This window comes from Natator depressus, chromosome 1 (assembly GCF_965152275.1).
Source record: "Natator depressus isolate rNatDep1 chromosome 1, rNatDep2.hap1, whole genome shotgun sequence".
NCBI classification, from domain to species: domain Eukaryota; kingdom Metazoa; phylum Chordata; order Testudines; family Cheloniidae; genus Natator; species Natator depressus.
The window spans coordinates 339,794,162-339,816,755 of record NC_134234.1 but is presented as its reverse complement, the minus strand read 5'-3'; the positions used below and the strand labels follow the sequence as shown (position 1 = coordinate 339,816,755).

The window sequence follows — 22,594 nt, the reverse complement described above, 5'->3', positions numbered from 1 at the left end:
TTCATCTTGCGAGATGAATTCGCGCACGCGTGTGTGTATATGTGTGTGTGTGTGTGTACAGTTGGCATATATCTGTATCTGTTTGGGTCCCCTTTTATTTTTTTTTAATTTAGGATAAAGAGCCTGACCTGTCCTGACCCAAGCTTTGGAGGAAGGGATCCTAGCTCTTCATTTCACACCCTTCCCAGTATCTGCCCTGGCTCCTTTGCAGCCATGTCATTTAGAGGGTGATACCCCTGAGATGGGTGTCCTTTGAATGACAGTGTCTCGCAGGGGATCTGAGGTGTGGGGGGAACTGGTACCAGGAGTTCCCTGCTCCTCTCCCTCCCACCCTCTTGTGTCTGAGGAAAATCTTTAGGTCTCAGCTTTGCCAGAAGCCCCTAAATTAGCGGCAGCAGTTAGTTGTGTTGACCTAGATTGTGATGCATTCATCTCCCCATTTCTTCCAACGTGCTCTGGGCAAGGGAAGTAAGCCATGCCAGCCTTAGACCTCAGGCAGGTTATTTGCCCTGCTCTAGCTGGCTTGTGTTTTGGATGGGTTTAGCCAAGATCCCCACGCACTCCCCTCCCACCTGAGTGGGAGTATCCGCCCCATGGCGCACCAGCTACGGCTGTCTCCCCGTGGTGTTGACACAGACTACAGCAATGGAAGGGTTTTCTGTAGTAACCCCACCTCTCCAAGTGACCGTAGCTAGGCTGATGGAAGAATTCTTCCCTCAACCTAGCTGAGACTATGCCACGGGTCAGGGAGTATAGTGGGGTAGATTTTTTCACTCTCTTGAGCAGGAACTATATTGACTTATGTTTTAAGTGTAAACGAGGCCAGAGGCTGCTCTCTCCCTGACTCCATGCTGCTACATGGGTGAGTACCATGAGCTGGCATGCAAGAGGGCATGCTACACCTGCTTTTTTTCACTGGCACGGGGGTCTAGCAAGCAACTGGGCCCACAAGGAAGAAGTTCCTTAGAAACTAATGCAATTTAAAGCTGGAATAAAAAGCTTTTCCAAACTGCAGCTTTATTTGGGGCCCTCACCCCATTTCTTTTGTAATCCAGGTGGATCAAAAGGTTCCGTATTACAATAGACAAAAAGTCTCCAGACCCTGCTTTGTGTGCCTCTGTCTTGTTCTCTCCTGTGCAGTCTTATTGGATGTCTTACTATACCACCCAGAATTAGCCTCTTCCCAGGGTCTGGGTGTTGCTGTGGCTAATGCAGAAGGTTATTGCAACAACTGCATATTCTTAAGCATGGAAAAATCCACCCACTCAGGAGCTCGGTGTTGAGAGAGCGTATTTGAAACTGTAGGAAGTATTGCTCTGTGCTCAGAGCTTGTTGTCTCTTTAGAGGTCAATTCCTTAAGCCGTTTGACTCATTCTTGGGTTCCTAATCTGCCTTTTGTAGCACAGATACTTCTGGAGGGGATTGACTAAGGGTCCCTCACCTTCTCCCAAACCCTGTGCCATCCACTTTGCTGCATTTGGACTTCCAGGATTACAGAGAAATTGTTCTTTTATGTTATGTAAAGAAATTCCCCTGGATTCAGGCTGTGTGCCAGCTCTTGTAAGATGGCTGGGGGACAAGTGAGCAGAAAGTCAGGATGGAGGCAGTCCGCAGGGGGTTTATCTCTGAGGAGAAGGCCTGTAACAAGTAGCAGAGAACTCCTCTAGCCTGGAGTTCAATCCAGCTCCATGGCCCTGGCTCTGACCTTTCCAAAAGCCCCAAGCAGCCAGTTTATAGCCCTTACCCTGAATCTGCTCTCCAGGGAGCAAAGGGTTAACACCAGTCAAGCTACTCTCCCCCCTTGCACTGGTGCTCTGGGAGGGCTGTGAAGCCACTGGGAGGTGTAATTCCCAGTGCAGGTAGGCAGATAGGCTTTATCTCTGCTCGAGCTAGCCCTGAAAACCGGCAGCATGGCTGTGGTAGCAGCACGGGTATGTACGGAGGGGGTCGGGCAGAATTGTACTGGAATGGTTAGTTCATGCTGCCATGGCCATGCTGCTATTTTTAGGCTCTAGCTGAAACAGAGAGAGCATGTGTCGATCTACCCATGCTGGGAATTGCCCCTCTCAGCTGTTGTGTAAAGACAAACCTAGTGCCAAGGCCCTTGCCCGTTATTTAGTTGCGTTGTGGCATTGCTCAAAGGCACCAATCAGAATTGTGCTAGGTGCTGTACAAACACCCCCCCCCTTGTGTTAACACGCACACACCTGGCAGATATGGGGACTAAAAGTAGTTGATGTACCAACTAAACTCACGCGCTCTCTATCCCCTCTGCTACCCTTTGAACTGTTCCTGTCACAAGTGTTCACCAACATGGCTTCCGTTGGCAAATCCTGCCCTGCCAGAGCTATTGCCTAAGATTTTCAAAAGCAAGTAATCATTTTGGGGGCCTAACAGGAGACCGTTTTAAGGCCTGATTTTCAGAGGGCGGGCGGGCGCTCAGCACTGTCCGCAAAGCAAGCCCCTTTAAGGAGACATCCAAAATCCCAACTCCCTTTTGGGCACCTTGGCCATTGCTGCCTTGTATTTCTTTTCTCAGTTTGGTTTCCTTCCCCTTGTCAGGATCCAGCTGTGCAACATGTGGGGCGTGGAAGGCAGGATGATCAAGCGAGTGCAGATTCATCAGAAGAGATGAATTTCCATAATAAATCCAGATCACGTAGGCCGCCTCTGCTTTACTTTTCAAGTCCCTTTGGGGGTGCGGTATGCTGGAAGTGTGGATGCAGAGTATGGGGGAGAGGAAGGGTTTATTTTTGATTTCTTGGTGCTGTATAGAGAGACTCCATTCTGATGTCCTAGTTTTCAGCTGCAGCAGCATTTGCTCTTCTGCACAGGCCAGACCAAACAAACCGTCAATGGAGTGTTACTTTGTTTCCTGGAGCCAGTAAGAGAGGGAACTTTCTCTACTGAATAAGAGAACTTTTCTAGCTGAAGAGAGCTCGTTTGGTGGGACGAGGGCAGGGGTGGCATGATCAACATTATGCACCAATGGAGAATTGTCCTCTTACTGTTCACCCAGTGTACTGCAGAGAAACTCTTGTACCCGTGTATTTTATGGTTTTGATCCCAGATCATCACTGTTTGCAGTTAAATGCGTAACTGTGTGCACCATAGCCCCTGTACGCAGACAGCTAATGGGGAGTCTCCCTTTGCTTGAGCAGTAGGGGCATGTGCTTTGGAGCAAGGGCGAGATCTGAGTTTGGGCATACAGCATGGTAGGAGCTGGGATGTGGGATTGGATGAGCCAATGATATGGTCTGTATGACAGCTGCCATTCAGTCTAATTATGTACCACTAGTCTATATCTTTCTGATAGTGAGGAGCAAGGCAGCAGGACCCCCGGTTGCTCTGCAGAGGACTCCATGGTTCTATTTCTAGCTTTACATTTGTTTTGCTGATTAAGTTTATTTTTTAAAACTAGTAAGGAAGCAGCACTTGTGGGGAGATGTTCTCCATGAAACGGCCCCTGGTGTCGCAGCACCTTTCCAGCCAGTGCTGTAGTTAATTAAACAGTCCTGCCTTCAGGAACAGGTACTGGATTTTCAGCCCCAACACCTTGCAGCCTAAGCATGAGTCTTATAGGGGTTAACGTTTGAAACTAGAGCAAACTGCAGAGCTGCTTTCAGATGTCCTCCCAGTCCTGGTGTTTGCTGGATAATACTCTAATCCATCCGCAGCCACCTAAGACTCCCCAGCTGTCACTAAGCTGCATATCCTGGCTCCTCAGAACTTCACAGCAATGGCAGGAATCGAACTTGAATTCTCCTGCCCCTAAACAAAGGCACTCTATGGACTGAGCTAAAGGAGGATCTCTGTCAGCAGTAGGGAGCTTATGATTAAAGGTTAATCAGTTCTGATTGCATCCCACAGAGGGCAGTGGAACAAGTATTTGTACGTGCACACTCTCTATAGCTGTCTGTCTATCGCTCTAGCTGGCTTGTTACAGCATTTGGCAATTATACAATGCTCTGCATCTTCAAAGCACTTTCCAAGCAGTAGCTACAGAATCCCATACTCCTGTGAGGTAGGTGAGGAAGTGTCTACTATCCCCACTTTGCAAAGATGGGGAAAGTGAGAGACAGAAGTGATGGGACACTGCAAAGAGTAATTCTGCACTAAGTATACTGCGAGGAACAATTGTGCACATGGAATAGATGACTTAGTAGTTTTCTCTCTGTCCATCCCTCTGATGACCTTTCTAATGTGCCCATCACCACGGTATCTAGGATCCCATCTCTAATTTCTAGAATTCTATGCCTAGGCGCTGGAGCTAGGGGTGCTGCCACGCTCCCTGGCTTGAAGTGGTTTCCATCATATACAGCATTTGCAGTTTGGTTCAATGACTCTCAGCACCCCCCACTATACAAATTGTTCCTGCACCCCTGATTCTGTGGATGAGGAGACACAACTCTAACATCCCCCACTTCGAAATACCCCTCACTTCATGCACAACTGCCCTTCAGGCTGTGGGTAAAGCAGAGATGGAAAAAGCAGATGGTGTTTGGCTCTGGATCCGGTTTGTGTTCGGTGGTGACATTTTGGTTGCACCTGAACAAGAACTGGAAAATAAGCAACTTTGTTCTGATCCAGATCTGAAATAATAAATTATCTTGAATCCTGAGATTCAAACCCATAACCCTCCCTTTCACCTGAAATCCGAAGGGGCCTGGATTAGTGGTCCTGGTTTTGGCTTGTCTGTGTTATACCCGTCCCCTTAGCAAAGCTAATCCTTTGCAGCTATAGATCTTCACTAACAAGGCTCTGCGAGTAGCTAAGCAATTACCTCGCCCTCATTGCGGCTGCTGTAGAATGATTGTTGATAGCCCCAAACATCTGGATGTGCAAACAAAGGGCCAGATTCTGAGCTGCTCTGAGCCCCCGCAGCTCCTGTTGATGTCTGAGGATCTAACCGGAGAGGATATTTATGAAAGGAGGGAGAATCCACTCTCTACAGATGTGCTTTGCAGCGCAACAAGCTGCCTGGAGCGTGGCATTGTGAAGGCCGTCCTGACAGCAGCTCATTTAAATGTTCGCTTGTGTGCGGAAGGGCGCATTTAAATCCAAGAAAGCTTTAGTGGCAGAACAGTCGAACGAAGCAACCCCTGGTGGAGCTGCCGCGTGAGCCCCAGGCCTCTCGGCACCTTATCACTGCAGGATGCCTTGGCAGAATCTATTCAAACTCTAAATTGAATGCAGTGACCACTGAACTATTTAAAGTGCTCTCAACAATGGATCTCGAATGTGTAATGTGCCTATTCTGCTGGCGTTGGCAAAGTAGTTATGGGGTGGGCGGGGAAAGGTGTTTTTTATGTGAATTTATAACCCCAGGAGCCATCAGAAGGAGCATATTTATAAAACACGCAGGGAAGGCGATTATAATATGTGGACCTGCACAGGCGGGAGATCTGTGTTGAGAGAGCGTGCATATAAAGTGCACAGCTGGGAGAGTAGTCTTGTGGATTGGGCACTGTGCTGGCAATCAGTAATGCTGCTCCCTGCTTGGCCACAACCTGTCCTAGAACCTGGGACAAGTCACTTTGCCCCTTTTTTCCTATTTAGATTGTAAGATCTGGGAGGCAGGGGCTGTCTCTCATTAACTGTTTGTACCCTGCTTAGCAAGGAGGTGTTATCAGCTGGGGCCTCCAGGTGTTACTGTCACACACACAAATGTATTATTTTAACTGGGGGAGAGTCCAAATGTGCCGTCAGGCTCAGAGCCCCATTGTGCTGGGTGCTGCACAAACACCTAGGAAGAGACAAGAACCTAGAGTCTAAATCAACACAAGATGCAACAAGTAGGTATAACCAACAATGGGGAGCAAGGCTAACAATAACACACAAATGTAGACTGGCTCCGCACAGCCTGATGGTTTCAAATCATTTATGTGGTTTCAAAATCTAACTCCCCCACCCAAATATCAGCCATCCCGCCTTGTCCTGTTTTTGGCTATTCTCAGTTGGCAGTTTCTTGTAGGCATTGCAGGAAAAGTTGGTCTTGAATAGAGGTCTGAAGGAGGACAGGGTATTGGCCTTACAAACAAGATTGGGGAGGGTGTTCTATGCATACAGGATATATATAACTCTGTGTGTCTGTACATTCAAGTTCCAACCTCAAACACTCAAAGAAAGGTTAGGACATACCAGGGTTAAGATTGTCTGTGCAACTTTAATTCAGCTGTGTTGTGTGGATGCACACATTATGGTATAGTCTTTAACTCCATAATCACTTTACCCCTCCCCCCCTTTTAACTTTCTCTTACTGTATTGTTTTGTACGTAAATTCCTAAGTCCTTAGAAAAGCTAACTGGAAACTCCCCTGTCCTCTCATCCCTCTATATTCCAGTTGGGCTAATTAACCTTCTCCATGCTGTGGTCCAGGCACCAGCAGGGGGCATGTTAAGAGCAGAGGAGAGACTGTCTGTCAGTGCTACTATGGTCCCTGGCTGTTGGGAAGAGCAATTGTAGGGAAAGTCCTGCTCTGTCTCTGAAACCCTGCACCGGAGCATGCTCACTTGCTCTGTTGGAGATGGCGCACGCACAGTCCGGTCAGCGTATCAGAGCTTTGAGGGGAGAGAGCATGCTCAGTGCAGATGTATTCTTCAAAGAATTTATCTGCCAAACTCTAACAAGCTTCTACTGAGTGTATTCACACAGTAACTTGGCCAATTGGACAGATTTTCACAGGGAGGGCAAAAGGCACATGTCTGATACCAGAGTGACCCCCTGCCAAATTTTGGTCCTGGATCCAAAGCATGGAGGTGCTAGAGCTTCTCATAGAAACATGTTTTTGTTTTTTTTTTTAAATCTTACAACTGATGCATTTTCCTCTAATTTTGTCCTCTGAAATGTCTGAACTGTTCTTAGTAAAGGTCTCCCTCCATAAATTCAGCTCTGGAGGCAGATGCCCAACATGAAAAATTGCAGCCTGAATGGTTAAAATTTGGCAAAGTTATGCGCTACTGAAAACAGAGTCTAATAATGGAAAATGTTAGGCAACCTTAAATATAGGCGTTTCTACTTGTGCCACTTATAACACCCCTGAAAGTTCCTGCATCACACAGTGTTCACATGAATTGTATTGATCTGTGCAGAAATATATATAGATAGGTTCTCTCTATTATACTGTAAATATGCAGTATGTGTGCACATAATATATAAATTGATCACACACACTATCGATCTATAATCTCTCATTAGCTTGTCTGAATCAGTATAGAAAGTATTGTCTCTTGTCCATATTTAATCCTACCTACATCCCTGATGTCTATTCCATTAGTATCCTGAGACCAGAACATAGGACCCAGGTCTGTAACCTCAGTGCAAGTGCTGTCCAGGCCAGTAAGAATAACTGCCCATTGGCATTCAGACCCTGTGCTGTAGCTGGGTTTGTTCTTTTTTACCTTTGGTTTGATGACTTAATGGTTTGTTGGAGAAGCGAACTTTTAATAAGATTGTAGCAACCTGTTTGGGGAGACCCAGCTGCTACACTGGCCGTGTCCTGGGGCCTTTACCTGCCTTCCTCCCTTCTGTGAAATGGGGTAACGATAGCGTAGTGTTGGACATTAAACGTATTGAGCCACATCAGCCTTTTCCCCCTAAATACCCGTGAACAGAGTAAAACAACAGTTGAGTCCCTGCATATCTGAGCTGCCCAAATAGGCTTATTATGGTTATCAGAAGACCACTTAGAGTCAATCACCCTTGCCACTGCCTGGCTCCGAATTGCTTCCCAGCAGGAAGCCTCTGCCAGCACAAGTACAGCACTCTCCATTACACTTTACTCACCTCATTTCTCCTGCAACTTGGGTGACAGCTGCACTGCCTTTGAGGTTAATTGTGACAAAACCCAACTGAAGGGAAAATCTGAAGAGCGTTTTTTTTTTTTTTATCAAACCCGCCCTGAGGAAAGGTCCTTGAAACGTGCCATCTCTTGTTTGCTTTGGCCTCTGATGTCCTGCTCCCTGGGACTTTATCCCAGGACCTCAGATGGGGGCCAACTTTGCTATAATTTGGCAAGAATTATTTTGTTTAGTGGCATTGTACTATTTGTTTTTAAGTATATCTTTTCTGAGCCATAATTTCATTCAGTAGGAGAGCCCCTTCCTGCGCCGTTCTAGTAGAGCAGCCAAATTGGGCTGGAGTTTGGAGCAGCCTTTCATTTAACCTGTAATAGTGCCTTGACCCATCAGGTCAGAGCTCCATTGCGCTAGGTGCTGTACAAACACGGAAAACGACAGTCTCTTCTCCAAAGAGCTTACAGTCTAAACGACAAGCTGTGGCAGGTGGATGAGATGAACACGTGGATTGGGGCAGAGAAAGCAGGGTGACAAAAATAATAGTATGTGACTTACCATGAAATGTATGGTGCATCCAGTAGTGATGGAAATATCACACAACAGCGTATCTGGCAACATTTTTGCATTCCGGGTCCCAATCCTGGTCAGAACTAGGCAATGCTGTGAAAATAAAGCAAGCACAAGGAGATGCTAAACTTTTTCTAATCTCAGACGTAGTGTCCACCATTTAAAAAGTCAGCATTTACCAATCGTTACCACCAGGGGTGCTGGAACAATTTTTGTAGTGGGGGTGCTGAGAGACCATTGAACCAACCTGTAAACCCTGAATATAATGGAAACCACTTCAAGCCAAGGGGTGCAGCAGCACGCCCAGCACCCCTTGTTCCAGCACCTATGGTTACCACCAAGTGTTATCGGAGATGTCCTTGGCATTCCCCTACATTCAGAAGAGGAGAATTTTGACTTTTTCATGGCAATCTTTGTATGCTGAGTTCAAGTTCTGGGTGAAGACTTGGGATAGTTCAATCACCCCTTCTTTATAACATAGCAGTCTTTCCTCCATGGCTCTTTTGCTTTATATAGAAACGTGGGGCCAGTGAATCTGTGGTATCAGATCAGGCCATTGGTCCTGTCAGATCACCAATGCCCAATAACTGATGCTTCAGAGATAACTGGAAACCCTCTCTAAGTCGGGCTTTGGTCTGAAAGTTAATGCACTGAACTAGGGCTCAGGAGATGTGGGGTCAGCTTCTCTCCTCTGCCAGAGACTTCCCTGTGTTACCTTGGTCGAGTCACTTAGTCTCTCTGCCTCAGTTCCCATCTATAAAATGGGGATAATAATTCTCCCACCGGTTGTCTGTTTTTTGTCTATTTAACACAGTAAGTTCTCGGTGTTAGGTACTGTATGGATGGATATAGAGTGAGAAACAGTCTGTGCCCTAATTGGATACTGATCTCAGTTGGAGCCTCTATACTCTATAGTGGTAAAAATGAATTGGCTAGTTGTGCTGTGGGTGACCTTCCACCCTGCCTGCTATTCTAGTGCTGAGTTAACCCCTCTTCCTTGCTCTGCTAGTGCCCCTGATTACACCCGTCCTTGGCCCTAAACTCAGCTCTATCAGTGCACCCCAGTGCTGCTCCTACCCTGCAACCTTTTGCCTCTGCCAGTGCATCTCCGTCACTAGCTCCACTCCATGTCGGCGGTAATCGGGGAGCAGGCATCTCCTGAGCAGAGGTGGTCAGGGGTGCTGAGTGGGGAGGCAGTTTCGTGAACAAAATGGGATTAGATCAGGAGATCTCCAAGTACATATTCAGTTCTGACCTGGGCCAGCATTCTCTGGCCTCGCCTTCTCTGCTTTCTGAATCCGCAGTGAAACCCCAGACCTGGAAGGCAGGGAAGGCTCCCCTGATTTTGTTGCACGCAGTTTTCCCCACTCTAGACAGAAGGCCCAAGGCTACCACAGCTCGTGGGGTTTCTCCAATAGCTGAGGCAGTAGGGACTTGTTTCATTGAGTATATGATCTGAGTTCCCCTTGTGGCTGCATGGAATGGAATAGCCGATGACCACAGTCTCTGTGGTTATGGACTTATTTACTTGGTTACAAACTTACTTGGTTTCTCGCTGCCAGGATTTCAGGCAGACAGCTGAAATATGGTTTGTGTGTTATGGGGTTTGGCACACTCGCTGATTACATGAGTATAGACTTCTGCTAGAGACTCGTGACTTCCTGATCTTACTAAAATTACAAAGGGGGAAAACATCCGCCCACCGGCACTAGACTGCAACGGCAACCTTGTCTACCAGCCTGAGCCAGCATGAAAAGAGCTGCTTGCTGAGTCATGGGGAGGCTGTAGGTTTTCTGAGTCAGATCCTCACCTTCTGCTTCCTTGCTATTGTAAGTGGGGGAATGGTTCCACTATTGTGGGGAACTTTTCTGGCTTTTGCACTACCCTGGTGAGGTGGGCTAGCGAAAGGATTTGAGTTTTTGCTTTTACTTTCTTTACACAGAGGCCTTCCTGCCCTTGAGGACTTTTCTTTTACTTTCCTGTTTGGCAGAGTCCTTGTAACCCCAACAAGGCTGGGCCCAAGATTCCTGGGGGGCTCGACCCCCAACCTTGCTGTGGTCACCTAGGACAGGGGCTAGGGTGTCCCCACTCCGGGGTACTCTCTCTGCACTGGGCACTTCCCTGACCCACTGATTAATACATACAAGTTAAAGCAAATGCAAGTTATTTAATTAACAATTAATTAAAAAAAGAGTAAGGAAAAATGGGAAAGGGTTAAAGGAAACACATCACCCCGCTCTATGGCAGGGAACATCACAAACAGTGTCTCTGGAATGTCAGGGCAGTTCACAGTCTGTTCCTTGTAGGTTTCAGGCCTCCTTCTCCGGCCCTGGCTGTGCTGCAGGGATGCTGCGGGTTGGACACTTGCTCTGGAGGTGGCCACACACCTCTGGGCTTTGGGTGGTGGGACCCTTCTTCCCAGCATCAGCACCCCGTCGGGTTAAGATCCCTCTCCCAGTCTGGCCTGCAAGGACCCTTGGCTAGGGGTGTATCTGCCCAGGGTTCCCCCTTGGCTGGCCCCAGTTGCTCACCACACCCAGCCCCAGCTCCAGCTCCAGCTCCACTCCGCCTCAGCACTGATGCTGCTGCTCTGCCTCCAGCCCCCTGGGCTGCTTCTCTGGCCCCGCTGGCTCTGTGGCTGCGGCTCTGCTCCCAGCACAGGATCTGCTCTCCCTGGGCTGCTTTTCTGGCCCCATCTGCTGGCCTGGCTCTGTTCCCTAGCTCAGCTTGGGCCCCTGCTCTCTCCTTAGCTCGGCCCCACTCTGTCTGATCCAGGCAATTCCAGCTCACACCGAGGATGGGACCCCCCCTGGCCTACTGACTTCCTGATTAGCCTGCCCGCCCTGTCATTCAGGCTGACCTGGAGCATTGGTCTCGCCCCATTGTTCCTGGGGACTGTCAGTCTCAGCGTCCTGATTTCCCATAGACCCTTCCCCTTTTAGTACTGGGAGCTAGCCAACCCAAACACCACTACTGAATGTTAGTAAGGGGGCAACAGTCCCCTTATACTATTGCTGGGAGAGCAGTGGTGTCTAGGAAGTGCTGTTCAGTGCTCCGAAAGGCTAAGGTTGCTGGGTTTGGCTGCTTATCTGAACCTCTTTGGTTGGGATGGAAATCCTGTGAAAGCCTGCCGTGTACTAACTGTCCGTGTGGGCCCTGCTGCCGTGCTCTAAAAGTTCCCTAGCACGCTTTGATCTACTCCTGTTTGAAAGTGGTGTAGATCAAAGTCCTCTAGAGAACTTTTAGTGCGTAGCAGCAGGGCCAACAAGGACAGTTAGTGCGCGGCAGGGATAGTGCAAGACAGTCTGCAGCAAGCTGGCATGTAAATCTAACTGTTCATATAGACAGGCCTTTGAACTGTCATTTCGTTGGGGCAAGGATTGTGATGATCTGTTTGTACAAGGCCCCCATCTTGATCTGGGACCTTAGGCATGACCATAATACACCTATTAATCTCTCTCCTTCCTGCCTTCCCAGTGAGGATCTCTAAGAACTGTGTATTCGCTAACTAGTGAAGCCTAACAACAGCCTTATGAGGTACTGCAGCCAACTATCTCGCCACTTCATGGAAGGGAGATCCAGAGATAGGAGGTGACTTGCCCAATGGCTCAGAGTGAGTCGCTGGTAGAGCCTGGAGTAGAATCCAGCTTGCCGCTCTGTCCCCTAACCACCACGCTGCTGCTCATCTCTGCAACTGATCTTGTTTCCAAAAAGGTGCCTCGAAAGTTACGGAGAACAAGCCACCAAGGTAATCAACCTGCTCTGGTGGCGCAAGGCTATTCTGTCTATTTGAGGTATCTATGCGGCCCACATTAGTGTGATATCTGAGCACCTGACAGTCTTCAGTGCATCTCTCCTCCCAACACCCCTGCGAGGTAGGGAAGTGAGGTACAGTCAGAGTGACTTGCCCAAGGTCATAGAGGAAGTATGTAGCAGAGCAAGGAATTGAACCTAGGTCTTCCCAGTTGTGGATTAGTGCCTGAACCACTAGACCAGTGGTTCTCAACCTATTTATTGTTGTGGACTACATATGCGGCCCCCCCAGCCCGCCTCCCAGATCCCTATGTCCAGTGCCCACCTCCGCCCACAGCCCCTCCACAGAGTGGGGCCAGGAGCAGACTCCACTGCAGGGCTGGGCGGCAGGGCAGCTCTGGACCCCGCTGTGTGGCAAGGCAGCGCAGCGCTGGCGCCCTGGACCCTGCCACACGGGGAAGGACAGCTTGGGCGGTCCCAGAGCCCAGCCACACAGGCCCTGCGGCCTTTAGCACGCAGCTGGGCTGCAGCTGTGTGCAATTGGGCCGCACGTTGAACCGCTGCACTAGACCATCCTTCTCTGGTCACCATAGTTTCCATCCTTACTGGTAGGACACCGTAGGTATTGCATTTTTTTGCTGTAGTCTTTGTGGAGAAAATTCCCTGAGGGTCGCAGGACCACTCCATGCTTGGAAGGGAAAGATGTCAGGTTTGGAGTGCGCTGCTGTGACCTCCCTCCGCTGATAGAAACCCAGAGCGCATCATTCATAAATGAAAAATACAAATAAAGTCTGCATACAATTTTTCCCCTTTGGAGAAGGAAAGAAGCACACATGACCGACGGTAATTGCATCCCTCCGTGATGAACTCTGGAGAGGGCTCAGATTCCGAGGTGATGGGCACCGTCCAAGAACCCAAACAGAATAGCCTTTGTGATCCATGAATGCCGTGGTGCATAGCTGGTGCTTTAAATGCCTTGGGAGTAACCCACTGCAGAAGTTAAGCTCTCTATTTAGGACAAGCTGCAGGTTTTGCTGGGATGTGCTTTTTGCCACAGGCTCAAGAGAAAAGATGCTGTAAAGTGGGGTCCCCTCAAAGAGAGAACTGCCTTCGATTTCCATCAGGCAACAAACAGACTGCAAATTCAGGGAGAAAGGAGTTAGCTGAAGTTAGAAGCCGGTCTTTGTTGGGGAGTTGTTGACAATGTCCTTGTATGAGTTCTTGCTCTATGCAAGTTTCCAAAGAAAAGCCTCTGTCCATGGTAATCAGGGTTTATTAAAAGAAGCCAGGAAAATGTTTAGCTGAGATTAAAGGGATTGTGTAGCTGCACTTGGTGCTGAATTGCTTCACAGCGACTCTGTTGCTGGGAGCCTGCCTAGTCAGCATACGTGTCCGGCCTCCTGTGTCCCGGGAAATGAATAGCTGTGCATGAGTGGAGCAAAAGTAAACAGTGGAATGCACTGCCAGATTAGTGCTGGGCTTCATTAACTGCTAAGCCCATACGCAGGCATCTCCTAGCAGAACTGGGCACAGACTTGAAGAGAACTTGCTGGATAACTCTGGTCAGGCTGTGTCACAACCCGAGACCTGACTCTCTCTCTCCTCTGAGCCCAGTTTGGGGGCTGGAGTTGTTGGATGAGAAACCCCCTAACCCCTATGTTTGGGGGATGGTGTTTCATTCATATCCTAGATTCAAACTTGTCCTTTGATTTTGGCACCTAGCTGATCCCGAACCCAAAGGGGTCTGTCTTGGCCCAGTGCAGCTGGAATGTCATCAGTGATTGTTCTGGCAGAGGATCAGCCCCCAAGGGGCCCAAATCTCTCAGCTGATCTTTCACAATCTCTGCGGTTGGATGGGACAATAATCAAGATCCGTTGATCTCATCTGTTTTCCACCTGTTCAAAACAGAAGCGGGTGCGTGTTACAAAAGGAGGAATGTTTAATCTCCTGTGTTTACCCCAGGGGGATGATCCAGCTGTGGTGGGGAAGAGATTCGCAGCAGGGTTTACAGTAGCGGTCAGGGTGAATCACGGTCAGTCTCCAGCGCGGACTGCTTTCAATCTGGGCCCCTCCGCAGCTTGTGAAGCGAGTTCAGTCTTTTGTGTGACCTTGGTGCTTCTGAATCCGAATCCAAACCCGAATTCTCCCCCTGCTTTGGCTTGGCACTCACCCCAGCCTGTGCGAACTGCTCCAGATTCACATGCCAACCCCTCACCCCCACTGTGTACTATCTGCTTTCGAATCCACCCTCTCCTTCCTTGGACAAAAGGGAGCTTGTTTCATTTTTCCCCATTGAAACTTGCTGGGTTTTGAGGATGATCTTGACATGCCATGCAATCCTTGTGTTGTAGTTCAAATATCACGGGAGTTGCAGGTAACCCTACTGCATCTAAACTTTGCCCTCACCCTGGGATGCGCTGACCTCTTCCCAGAGGGCTGCATGCTGTCCTGTCTTTGGGATCTCCCAGTAGAGGTTCCCGAGGAGGGGCCTAATGGTATCCTCTAACCAGGATGAGACTGAACATGGCGGGCAGATTGTCCTGCTTCTGCTACTGTGGGGTTCATCCACCTTCCTCCGAAACAGCAGGTACTGGTCTTTGATGGAGATAAGACACTGCACTAGATGGATCTTGGGTCTGGGCCAGTCTGGCAATTCCTAGGTTCCCAAGCTTCATTTTGATGCACCATGTAACCTCTGCTCTGGCGCAGCTCCCCTTTGGGGTACAGAAAGGGAGAGTGATATCTTCCTTTCCTCCCTTCTCTGGCACCCCATGGAGCTCATGGAGGTTACGCAGGATCAGGACCACGTGGGCCTAGAGTGTGTGGCAGAGGGACTGGCTGCTCCGTCCAGTGGTGTCATCCAGGAAATACTGTGAGCTGTTAGTGCTGCTGGATGCCTCATTAGGTCTCGCAGTGTCCCCTTTGCTCTGGTGTGGGTGGGGCACGCAGTGGTAGGTCAGTCCGGCAGAGCAGCATGTACAGGCAGCTGTCCCTGCCCTGGATTGGCTGCAGCCTCTGAGGGGATGCTGCCCAAGAGCCTCCGCAAGGGGCACCATGGAGAGTTTTCCATGGAAGAGGGCAATCTGCCTCACCCCAGTTGCTCCAAAATCCCTTGGGGGTGAAGAAGCACAAAGAACTCCTCTCCGATTTTTCCATTGAGCCCGGTGCATGCTGGGACAGAGCTTTGGGGGTATTGTTCAGTGCTATGTGGATACCCAGGCAGCGCAGATGTGATCAAACTCAATACTGCATCTCCGTGTCTGAGCTGAGGCGCAATCAGTAACTTCAGATACAGTGCCTGTAATTTGCATATTTTTTTCAATGTGGACTACAGGTCCCAGCATGCACTAATCTATCTTGACCGTCAACTTGGATCAAGATAGAGCATTGCATGCTGGGACATGAAGTCGCCACAGGTCACACCTTCATGCTTAGTCAAATCCTTAAGTGCAGGCTGCACTGTAGATCTCTGCATGAGGCTGATTTGGGCTTTGGGTTTTTTGTTTTTCCCAGTAAGCAAATAGATCAGGGGGTTCTCAAACTTCATTGCACCATGATCCCCTTCCGACAACAAAAATGACCCTAGAAGGGAGGACCAAAGCTTGAACCCGGCGGAGCCCCACTGCCCTGGGTGGGGTGGGGGAGCAAAGCTGAAGCCCAAGGGCACGGGGGCCTGTAACCTGAGCCCCACCGCCCAGGGCTGAAGCCCTTGGGCTTTGGATTCATCCCCAGGCGGTGCGGCTTGGGCTTCAGGCCCGGGCCCTAGCAAGTCTAAACCAGCCCTGATAACCCTATTAAAATGGGGTTGTGACCCACTTGGGGGTCCCGACCCACAGTTTGAGAACTGCTGAAATAGATCAAAGCCTGAATGCCAGATCTCATTTTCTGCTCCCTTCTTATCTTTTGTTTCCTTGTTTATGTGTTTTCTAATCAGTCTCGTTCAGGCCCTGCAGAGTGACAAGCTGGGTATTCTTATTGCATTGTATTGTTTCTGTCTTCCCAATGGCTGTAATTTCACCATCCCCCCATGTGGGTGATAAGCATTTTGAGATGCACAACTCTCTCTCTTTCTCTCTGGTGTCTAAGATGTAGCAGGAACGCTGCCCACTCTCTGCTCAGTAAATAACTAATTACAGGCATCCATGTCTCTGTCCTATGCTGTGACAAACAGACTTTTTTTTTTAATAAACCCAAACAATGACTGTAGCACACAGAGGCTCCAACAGAGATTCATTCCCCATTGTGCTTGATGCTGTAGATACACATGGTGACAGACAGTCTATGCCCTGAAGAACTAAGAGTCTAAGGGGACAAGACAAAAGGTGGGAGGAGAAACAGAGTGGTGAAGGGATGTTCCCAAGGTCACAGAGCAGCTCAGTGGCAAAGTCAGGAATAGAACCTATATCTCCTGAGTGCTTTCAGCCATTGTGTCCCTGTGCCTGGCACTCCCTCTGTCTCAGTACATCAGAAGTTCACCCTTGTCAACACTCCTTTCTTTTATGAATCTCTCAAATCACTAAGCCTTGCCTGCCCCTCACACTGCAACAAAGAAACCAACCAAACCTCTAAGGCAGAACCTCCCCCAGGCCAGTCTGCCAGTGTTTCTCCCTCCCCGCTCCCCCCCAGGCTGTTTAGATGATCAACATCTCAGGCCAGGGGCTTGTTCAGTGATTGGAAGGGCAGATACTTGTCAGACTTCTCCCTGTATGTGAAGACTTTCCCCCATGAGTCTCGCTATTTTGCAGTGCCCTTTATACTCCGTAACAAGTATTTGTGGCATCTGAAAGTCAAGCTGGGTTCTTTCTGGCTTATGCCCCCAAGATTCTACAGGCTGGTGTGTGTTCTCCATAACCCCTGTGTAGCCAAGTTATTTTCAGTTGGCTTGCCTAGCTGCTACCATGGGATGAATTTTCCTTTGCGTTTGGACCTGACCCACCAGTGAGTGCTGTATAGGTAGACCTCACTGCAGGATTGGGGCCTTGGTTAACAGTGTGGTGATTGACACGTGAGCCACCATAGAACCTGTTTCCTTATCCTGTAGCTGTTCTGACTTTGCAGGGCTGAGAGAGGGGGGAAAAAAATAAAAACTTCTCTTAAAAGAATCTTTTCTCCTTATGTATTTCTAGTGCTCCAATTACCCCGGTGTCTAGGCAGCCATTAGAAACACAGATCGTAATTCATAAGTGACCAGAACTAGTTTTCGGGGGCACCGGGTGACATTTCAGAACACTGGGTCCAGCTTTCTCCTTTGAAAGAGTCCACCCTTGAGCCAGGAGCTGAAGAGGTATCGCTGCACAGGGACAACTTTTCCCATCGCTACTCTATCCATCATCATAAAGATTATTAAAAGCCCTGCTTACAGCCCTGCATGACTGGTCGGCTGCAGAGAGAACTGTTTCTCACTGATGAGAGAGAGAGAGAGAGAGAGGGAATCTCTTGAACTTTATGTAAACTTGATTTTAAAAAATATTTGTTGGACCAGAAGGACAAAGTAAACATGCCTTAAGTAAACTCAGCATGACCTCTGCCCAGGATGTGTCAAATGCAGCAGCTGGGAAATTAAACCTGGGGGCAGGGGGAGAAGTACAACTGTCCTGAGCTCTTAGCCGTTGTGAGATTTTTCTTAGATCCGAATTGCGTAAATACTCTGAAAAGTGACTGTGTGATGCCAGATTTATTCCTTCCGTGTGGCTTCCTGGTCAGATCTGATCAGCTTACAAGTCACAAGAAGATTGGCTTGCCCAGTGGTTCCCAAACTAGGGGCGCTGCTAGTTCAGGGAAAGCTCCCGGCGGGTTGGGCCGGTTTGTTTATCTGCTGCGTCTGCAGGTTCGGCCGATCGCAGCTCCCAGTGGCCGCCGTTCGCCGCTCTCGGCCAGTGGGAGCTGTGGGAAGCGGTGCAGGCCGAGGGACATGCTGGCTGCCGCTTCCCGCAGCCCCCGTTGGGGGCTTTCCCTGAACAAGTGGCGCCCCTAGTTTGGGAACCACTGGGCTAGACCCTCAGCTGATGTGAATCTTTGTAGCTCCATTGATGTTAGTGGATTCACACTAGGTGTTAATCTAGCCCAGTGGTTCTAATTGCCTTAGCCGTACCTTCAACTCTCTGGGATCTGGAAATCCTGCTGTGTTCACCTTGCCACTTGCAATCCTTAGCACCAGGTCTCACCACCCTTGTTTCAAAATTAACACCATTTATATCAGTGGAATAACTCAGCATGAGTAGGGGTGGCAGAGCGTTGCCCTTTGAGACGGGTTCAAAAGGAGTTTTGCTTCTGGTCCTTATAAAGAGAGAAGGGGCATTTTGTGGAAGTCAGACCCAGGCTTTGACCAGCCTAATGTTCAGGGGTGTGTGGTTTGTGACTGTCTTTGATTTGGAGCCTGCTCTAATGGTAGCCCGTAATAAGGCTTTTGCACTCAGCGCTTAGTTGAAAGGTCCGCATGTGATGCATGAGCCAGAATGGAATCCAGATCAGTCTCCAGTAGCTGTATGGGCTCTGCAGGATTCAAAGGAGCTGAACTGGTTTTTGTTAAATAAGCAGCTATGAAGAGAAGGAGGTGCAGTTTCACAGGTCCCGGCTACGAGACAAATGCAGCTATGCCAGGGAGCCCAGTAACAACGGAGCTGTCTCCAAACGTGGCTAAAACAGGGTTCTGTCTCCGGGCAAAGAGGGGAACTTAACTGTGTGTTTAAAACCTATGGCAACTTACAGCGGTCTCTTTAAACCTACACAGTTAAAGCACCATTCAGCGTTTACAGTGATGCGGGACAATGGTGTTGGGAAACCCCTTTACGTGCATAGTGTAAACAGGCTAGAAGGACACGGAGTGCCAGTATATGTATCCTCTTTGGCTGCACTAAAAACTGCAGCTCAAAGGGGTGAAACGGAAAGGGTTGGGTTCCCACTGGGGCCAAACAGAAAACAGTTTTCTTTCATGAAAGATTTCAAGGTTTCAAAATTTTGGTTTCATTCTGATGCAGAAGAAAAGTTCCTGCCCTATCTGATTTGGAGCAAGGACCTAAACCTAGGTGTCCCATGTCCTAGGTCAGGGCCCAAACCACCAGGCTATACAGTCAGTGTCTCTTTCTGGCTCTCTCCCCTCTGGTCCTATGAATATTCAATTTATACTAAGTGGAACAGCACCAGGAGAAGAGGGAGGGAGGGACACTAACTCTGTCAGAGAGAAAGGGTGGTTAAGGCACTGAGCTTGGCTACAGAAGATCTGGGTTTAATTCCTATCTCTGTCACCCATTCCTTGGGTAAGTCACTGAATCTCTCTTCTACTCAAGTTTCCCGTCCGTAAAGAGGGGATCATAACTCATTCTGTCTTGTCTGTTTGGACTGTAAACTCAGGTACAGGAACTATATCCCTGTATAGTGCCTAACACAATGGGACCCCGTCAAAGCCAGGGTTTCGTAATGCAAATACTGGTCAATATCTGTGGCCATTAACCCTTTTACATTGTTTGCTTCCAATGCATTTCTCTGTTGTGTTATGGTGTGTGGCTGGTTATTAATCTGGCATGAGATTTCTCCCAGTCTTTTCTTTCCAGGAGGGTTCCTTTGTGCTGGTTTTATACAGAGAGATCAGAGATGAGAAAGGGGGGATTAGCAATTAAATATTCTCTGAGGATGGCATGGTTTTGAAGGAGGAAGTGGGGGGAAATACTGCATAGTAATATACTTTTGTTTTCCTCCCCCTTTGCTTGCAGGACAAAATCCGCTAAGGGACTTTGAAAACGCTTGCCGCTCCGCATCCTCACTCCCTTGGGAATACAAAACTTTCTAACTATGTCGGCAGCCATGTGGAAATGGACTTGCCTGATTTCCCACCTGCTCCTATCTACCATGATGCCATCCCTTGCTAGGCAACAGCCACCTCATCCAAAGAGGCCCTTTGCCACTTTCCCCGGAGAGCAGGCAGAGGGGACTTTTAACCACCTGGTGGTTGATGAAAAAACTGGGCACATTTACTTGGGGGCTGTCAACAGGATCTACAAACTCTCCAATGACCTAAAAGTTCTGGTGACCCACCAGACTGGTCCAGATGAAGATAACCCAAAGTGCTATCCTCCCAGGATAGTCCAGACTTGCAATGAACCCTTGACTCTCACTAACAATATCAACAAGATGCTCCTGATAGACTACAAGGAGAACAGGTTGATCGCCTGTGGGAGCCTTTACCAGGGGATCTGCAAGCTGTTGAGGCTGGAGGACCTCTTCAAGCTGGGAGAGCCCTTCCATAAGAAGGAGCATTATCTCTCTGGGGTAAACGAGAGTGGCTCTGTTTTTGGAGTCATTGTTTCTTACAGCAACATGGATGACAAGCTGTTCATCGCCACGGCCGTGGACGGCAAGCCCGAGTACTTCCCCACCATCTCCAGCAGAAAGCTCACCAAGAACTCCGAGGCGGATGGGATGTTTGCTTATGTCTTTCATGACGAGTTTGTGGCCTCCATGATCAAGATCCCCTCAGACACGTTCACTATCATCCCTGACTTCGACATCTACTACATCTATGGCTTCAGCAGCGGCAACTTTGTCTACTTTCTGACCCTGCAGCCTGAGATGATCTCCCCGCCTGGCTCCACCACCAAGGAGCAGGTCTACACCTCCAAGCTGGTCCGGCTCTGCAAGGAGGACACAGCCTTCAACTCCTATGTTGAGGTGCCCATTGGCTGCGAGAAGAACGGGGTGGAGTACCGGCTTCTCCAAGCAGCCTATTTATCCAAGGCAGGTGTCATCTTGGCCAGGTCCTTGGGTGCCAGCCCAGATGACGATATCCTCTTCACAGTCTTCTCCAAGGGGCAGAAGAGGAAAATGAAGTCCTTGGATGAGTCTGCTCTGTGCATCTTCATCCTGAAAAAGATCAACGACCGCATCAAAGAAAGGCTTCAGTCCTGCTACAGGGGAGAGGGGACCTTAGATCTGGCCTGGCTCAAAGTCAAGGACATTCCCTGTAGCAGCGCGGTAAGTCACGTGTTTAACCAGCCACACTGAGCTACTTTATGTGGCTGTTTGTACCAGGACAGTGTGGCCTACTGAGTAGACCAGAAAACTAGGAGCTGGGACTGCTGGGTTCCATGCCAGGCTCTGCTACCAACTCACCACGTGACCACTTTGTGCCTCAGTTTCCCCATCTGTGAATTGGGGAGCATAATGCTTTCTTACCTCACAGGAGTGTTGTGATTGTTAAAGAATTAGTGTAAGGTGCTTTGAGATATTTGGAGGGAATCAGCCTATTTACTTTAGTTGTTGTTCTACAAAATAATTAATTAGGGATGAAATTCCACCTCCATCCAGAAGACCAGCACAAATTCTATGCACCACTGAAACCCTTAAGGTGGCACCTCTGCTTATGGGTGGAATTTTACCCCCAAAATCTTAATTTGAGGTAGGGTGACCAGATGTCCTGATTTTGGGGTCTTTTTCTTATATAGGCTCCTATTACCCCCCATGCCCTATCCCGATTTTTCACACTTGCTGTCTGGTCACCCTAATTTGAGGCAGAGTCTAAACTAATTTGCACAGTGAGATTTGCTAAGATATGGCTTGATTATTATTATTTTTGTAGGGGTCTGTAACATAGGCCATTAACCCATGGAAGTCCCCAATTCCCCATGCAGAGCCAGTTCTACAATGTTTGTGCACCAAAAAAACAATAAGGGAATAGCTTGAAGATCAGTGCTATATGCTACAAGATTCAAGGGGAAGATTCGGGGTGGGGGGCACAAGGTGCTTGGGGTTATTCTGCAAATAAGCCAAAGCATCCTTGTGTTGCCTGATGGTGCAGGCTACACCTGTTGGGGTCTGCCTCAACCCAGGCAGTGTATTGCAGCCTTTGATATGCTGTACCGAAATCAGCAGTACAGCGTGTACTGCATCTGGGCTGCACGTAACAGAGTGCCGTGCTTTGGTTTTTCCGTCTTAATTGGCTCCATCAAGTGAGAGGCAAGCTCAAGTCTGAGCAAAGAGAGAATGGAAAACACAGAATGCTTCCCCTGGCCCCCAGTCGAATGGCAGAGCTGGAACGTGAGCACTTAATTTGTGCGTGGGCTTGTACTGCTGAGCCCTGGCACCTCTAGGCTTGGCAGGCAGTTCATAGTCCCGGCACCTCTGGGCTTGCTGGATCAGTTATGAATGTAAAGTAAGTGCTTGAGCCCCGGAGGCTCTTTCATTACAAACTGAGCACTGTGGAACGCCCCTCCTACCCCCAGTCAAATGGCAGACTTGGAATGCCTCCTCTTTGATTCGCACGGTATCCACTCCGCTTTCATCTGGGCCATTAGCCATTTGGTTCAATGGCAGAGAAGTTTAGTCTGACTTAGTTTCTGTGGGTGATTTCCCTGTTGGCTTAGGCCACTGGCAGCGTAAAGGGGGGGCCTGAAAGTGGGCAAAAATTCCATCTCTGCTCCTGGTAGAAAGAGGCCTTGGTGTAAATGAGAATCGGGCTGTCTCTTTGAGTCGGATTCCTTCTGCC

The 22,594-nt window shown here is 48.9% G+C and overlaps 1 protein-coding gene across 1 annotated transcript in view; it reads left to right on the top strand.

Annotated features, from left to right (window-relative positions):
- PLXNA4 (plexin A4) overlaps positions 1-22,594 on the top strand; it is a 612,910-nt gene that overhangs the window by 15,595 nt on the left and 574,721 nt on the right. The window contains exon 2 of the mRNA XM_074942701.1: positions 19,827-21,084. Within this exon, the coding sequence (XP_074798802.1) occupies positions 19,906-21,084 (1,179 nt within the window). The 5' untranslated portion in view covers positions 19,827-19,905. The remainder of the gene's footprint in view (positions 1-19,826; positions 21,085-22,594) is intronic.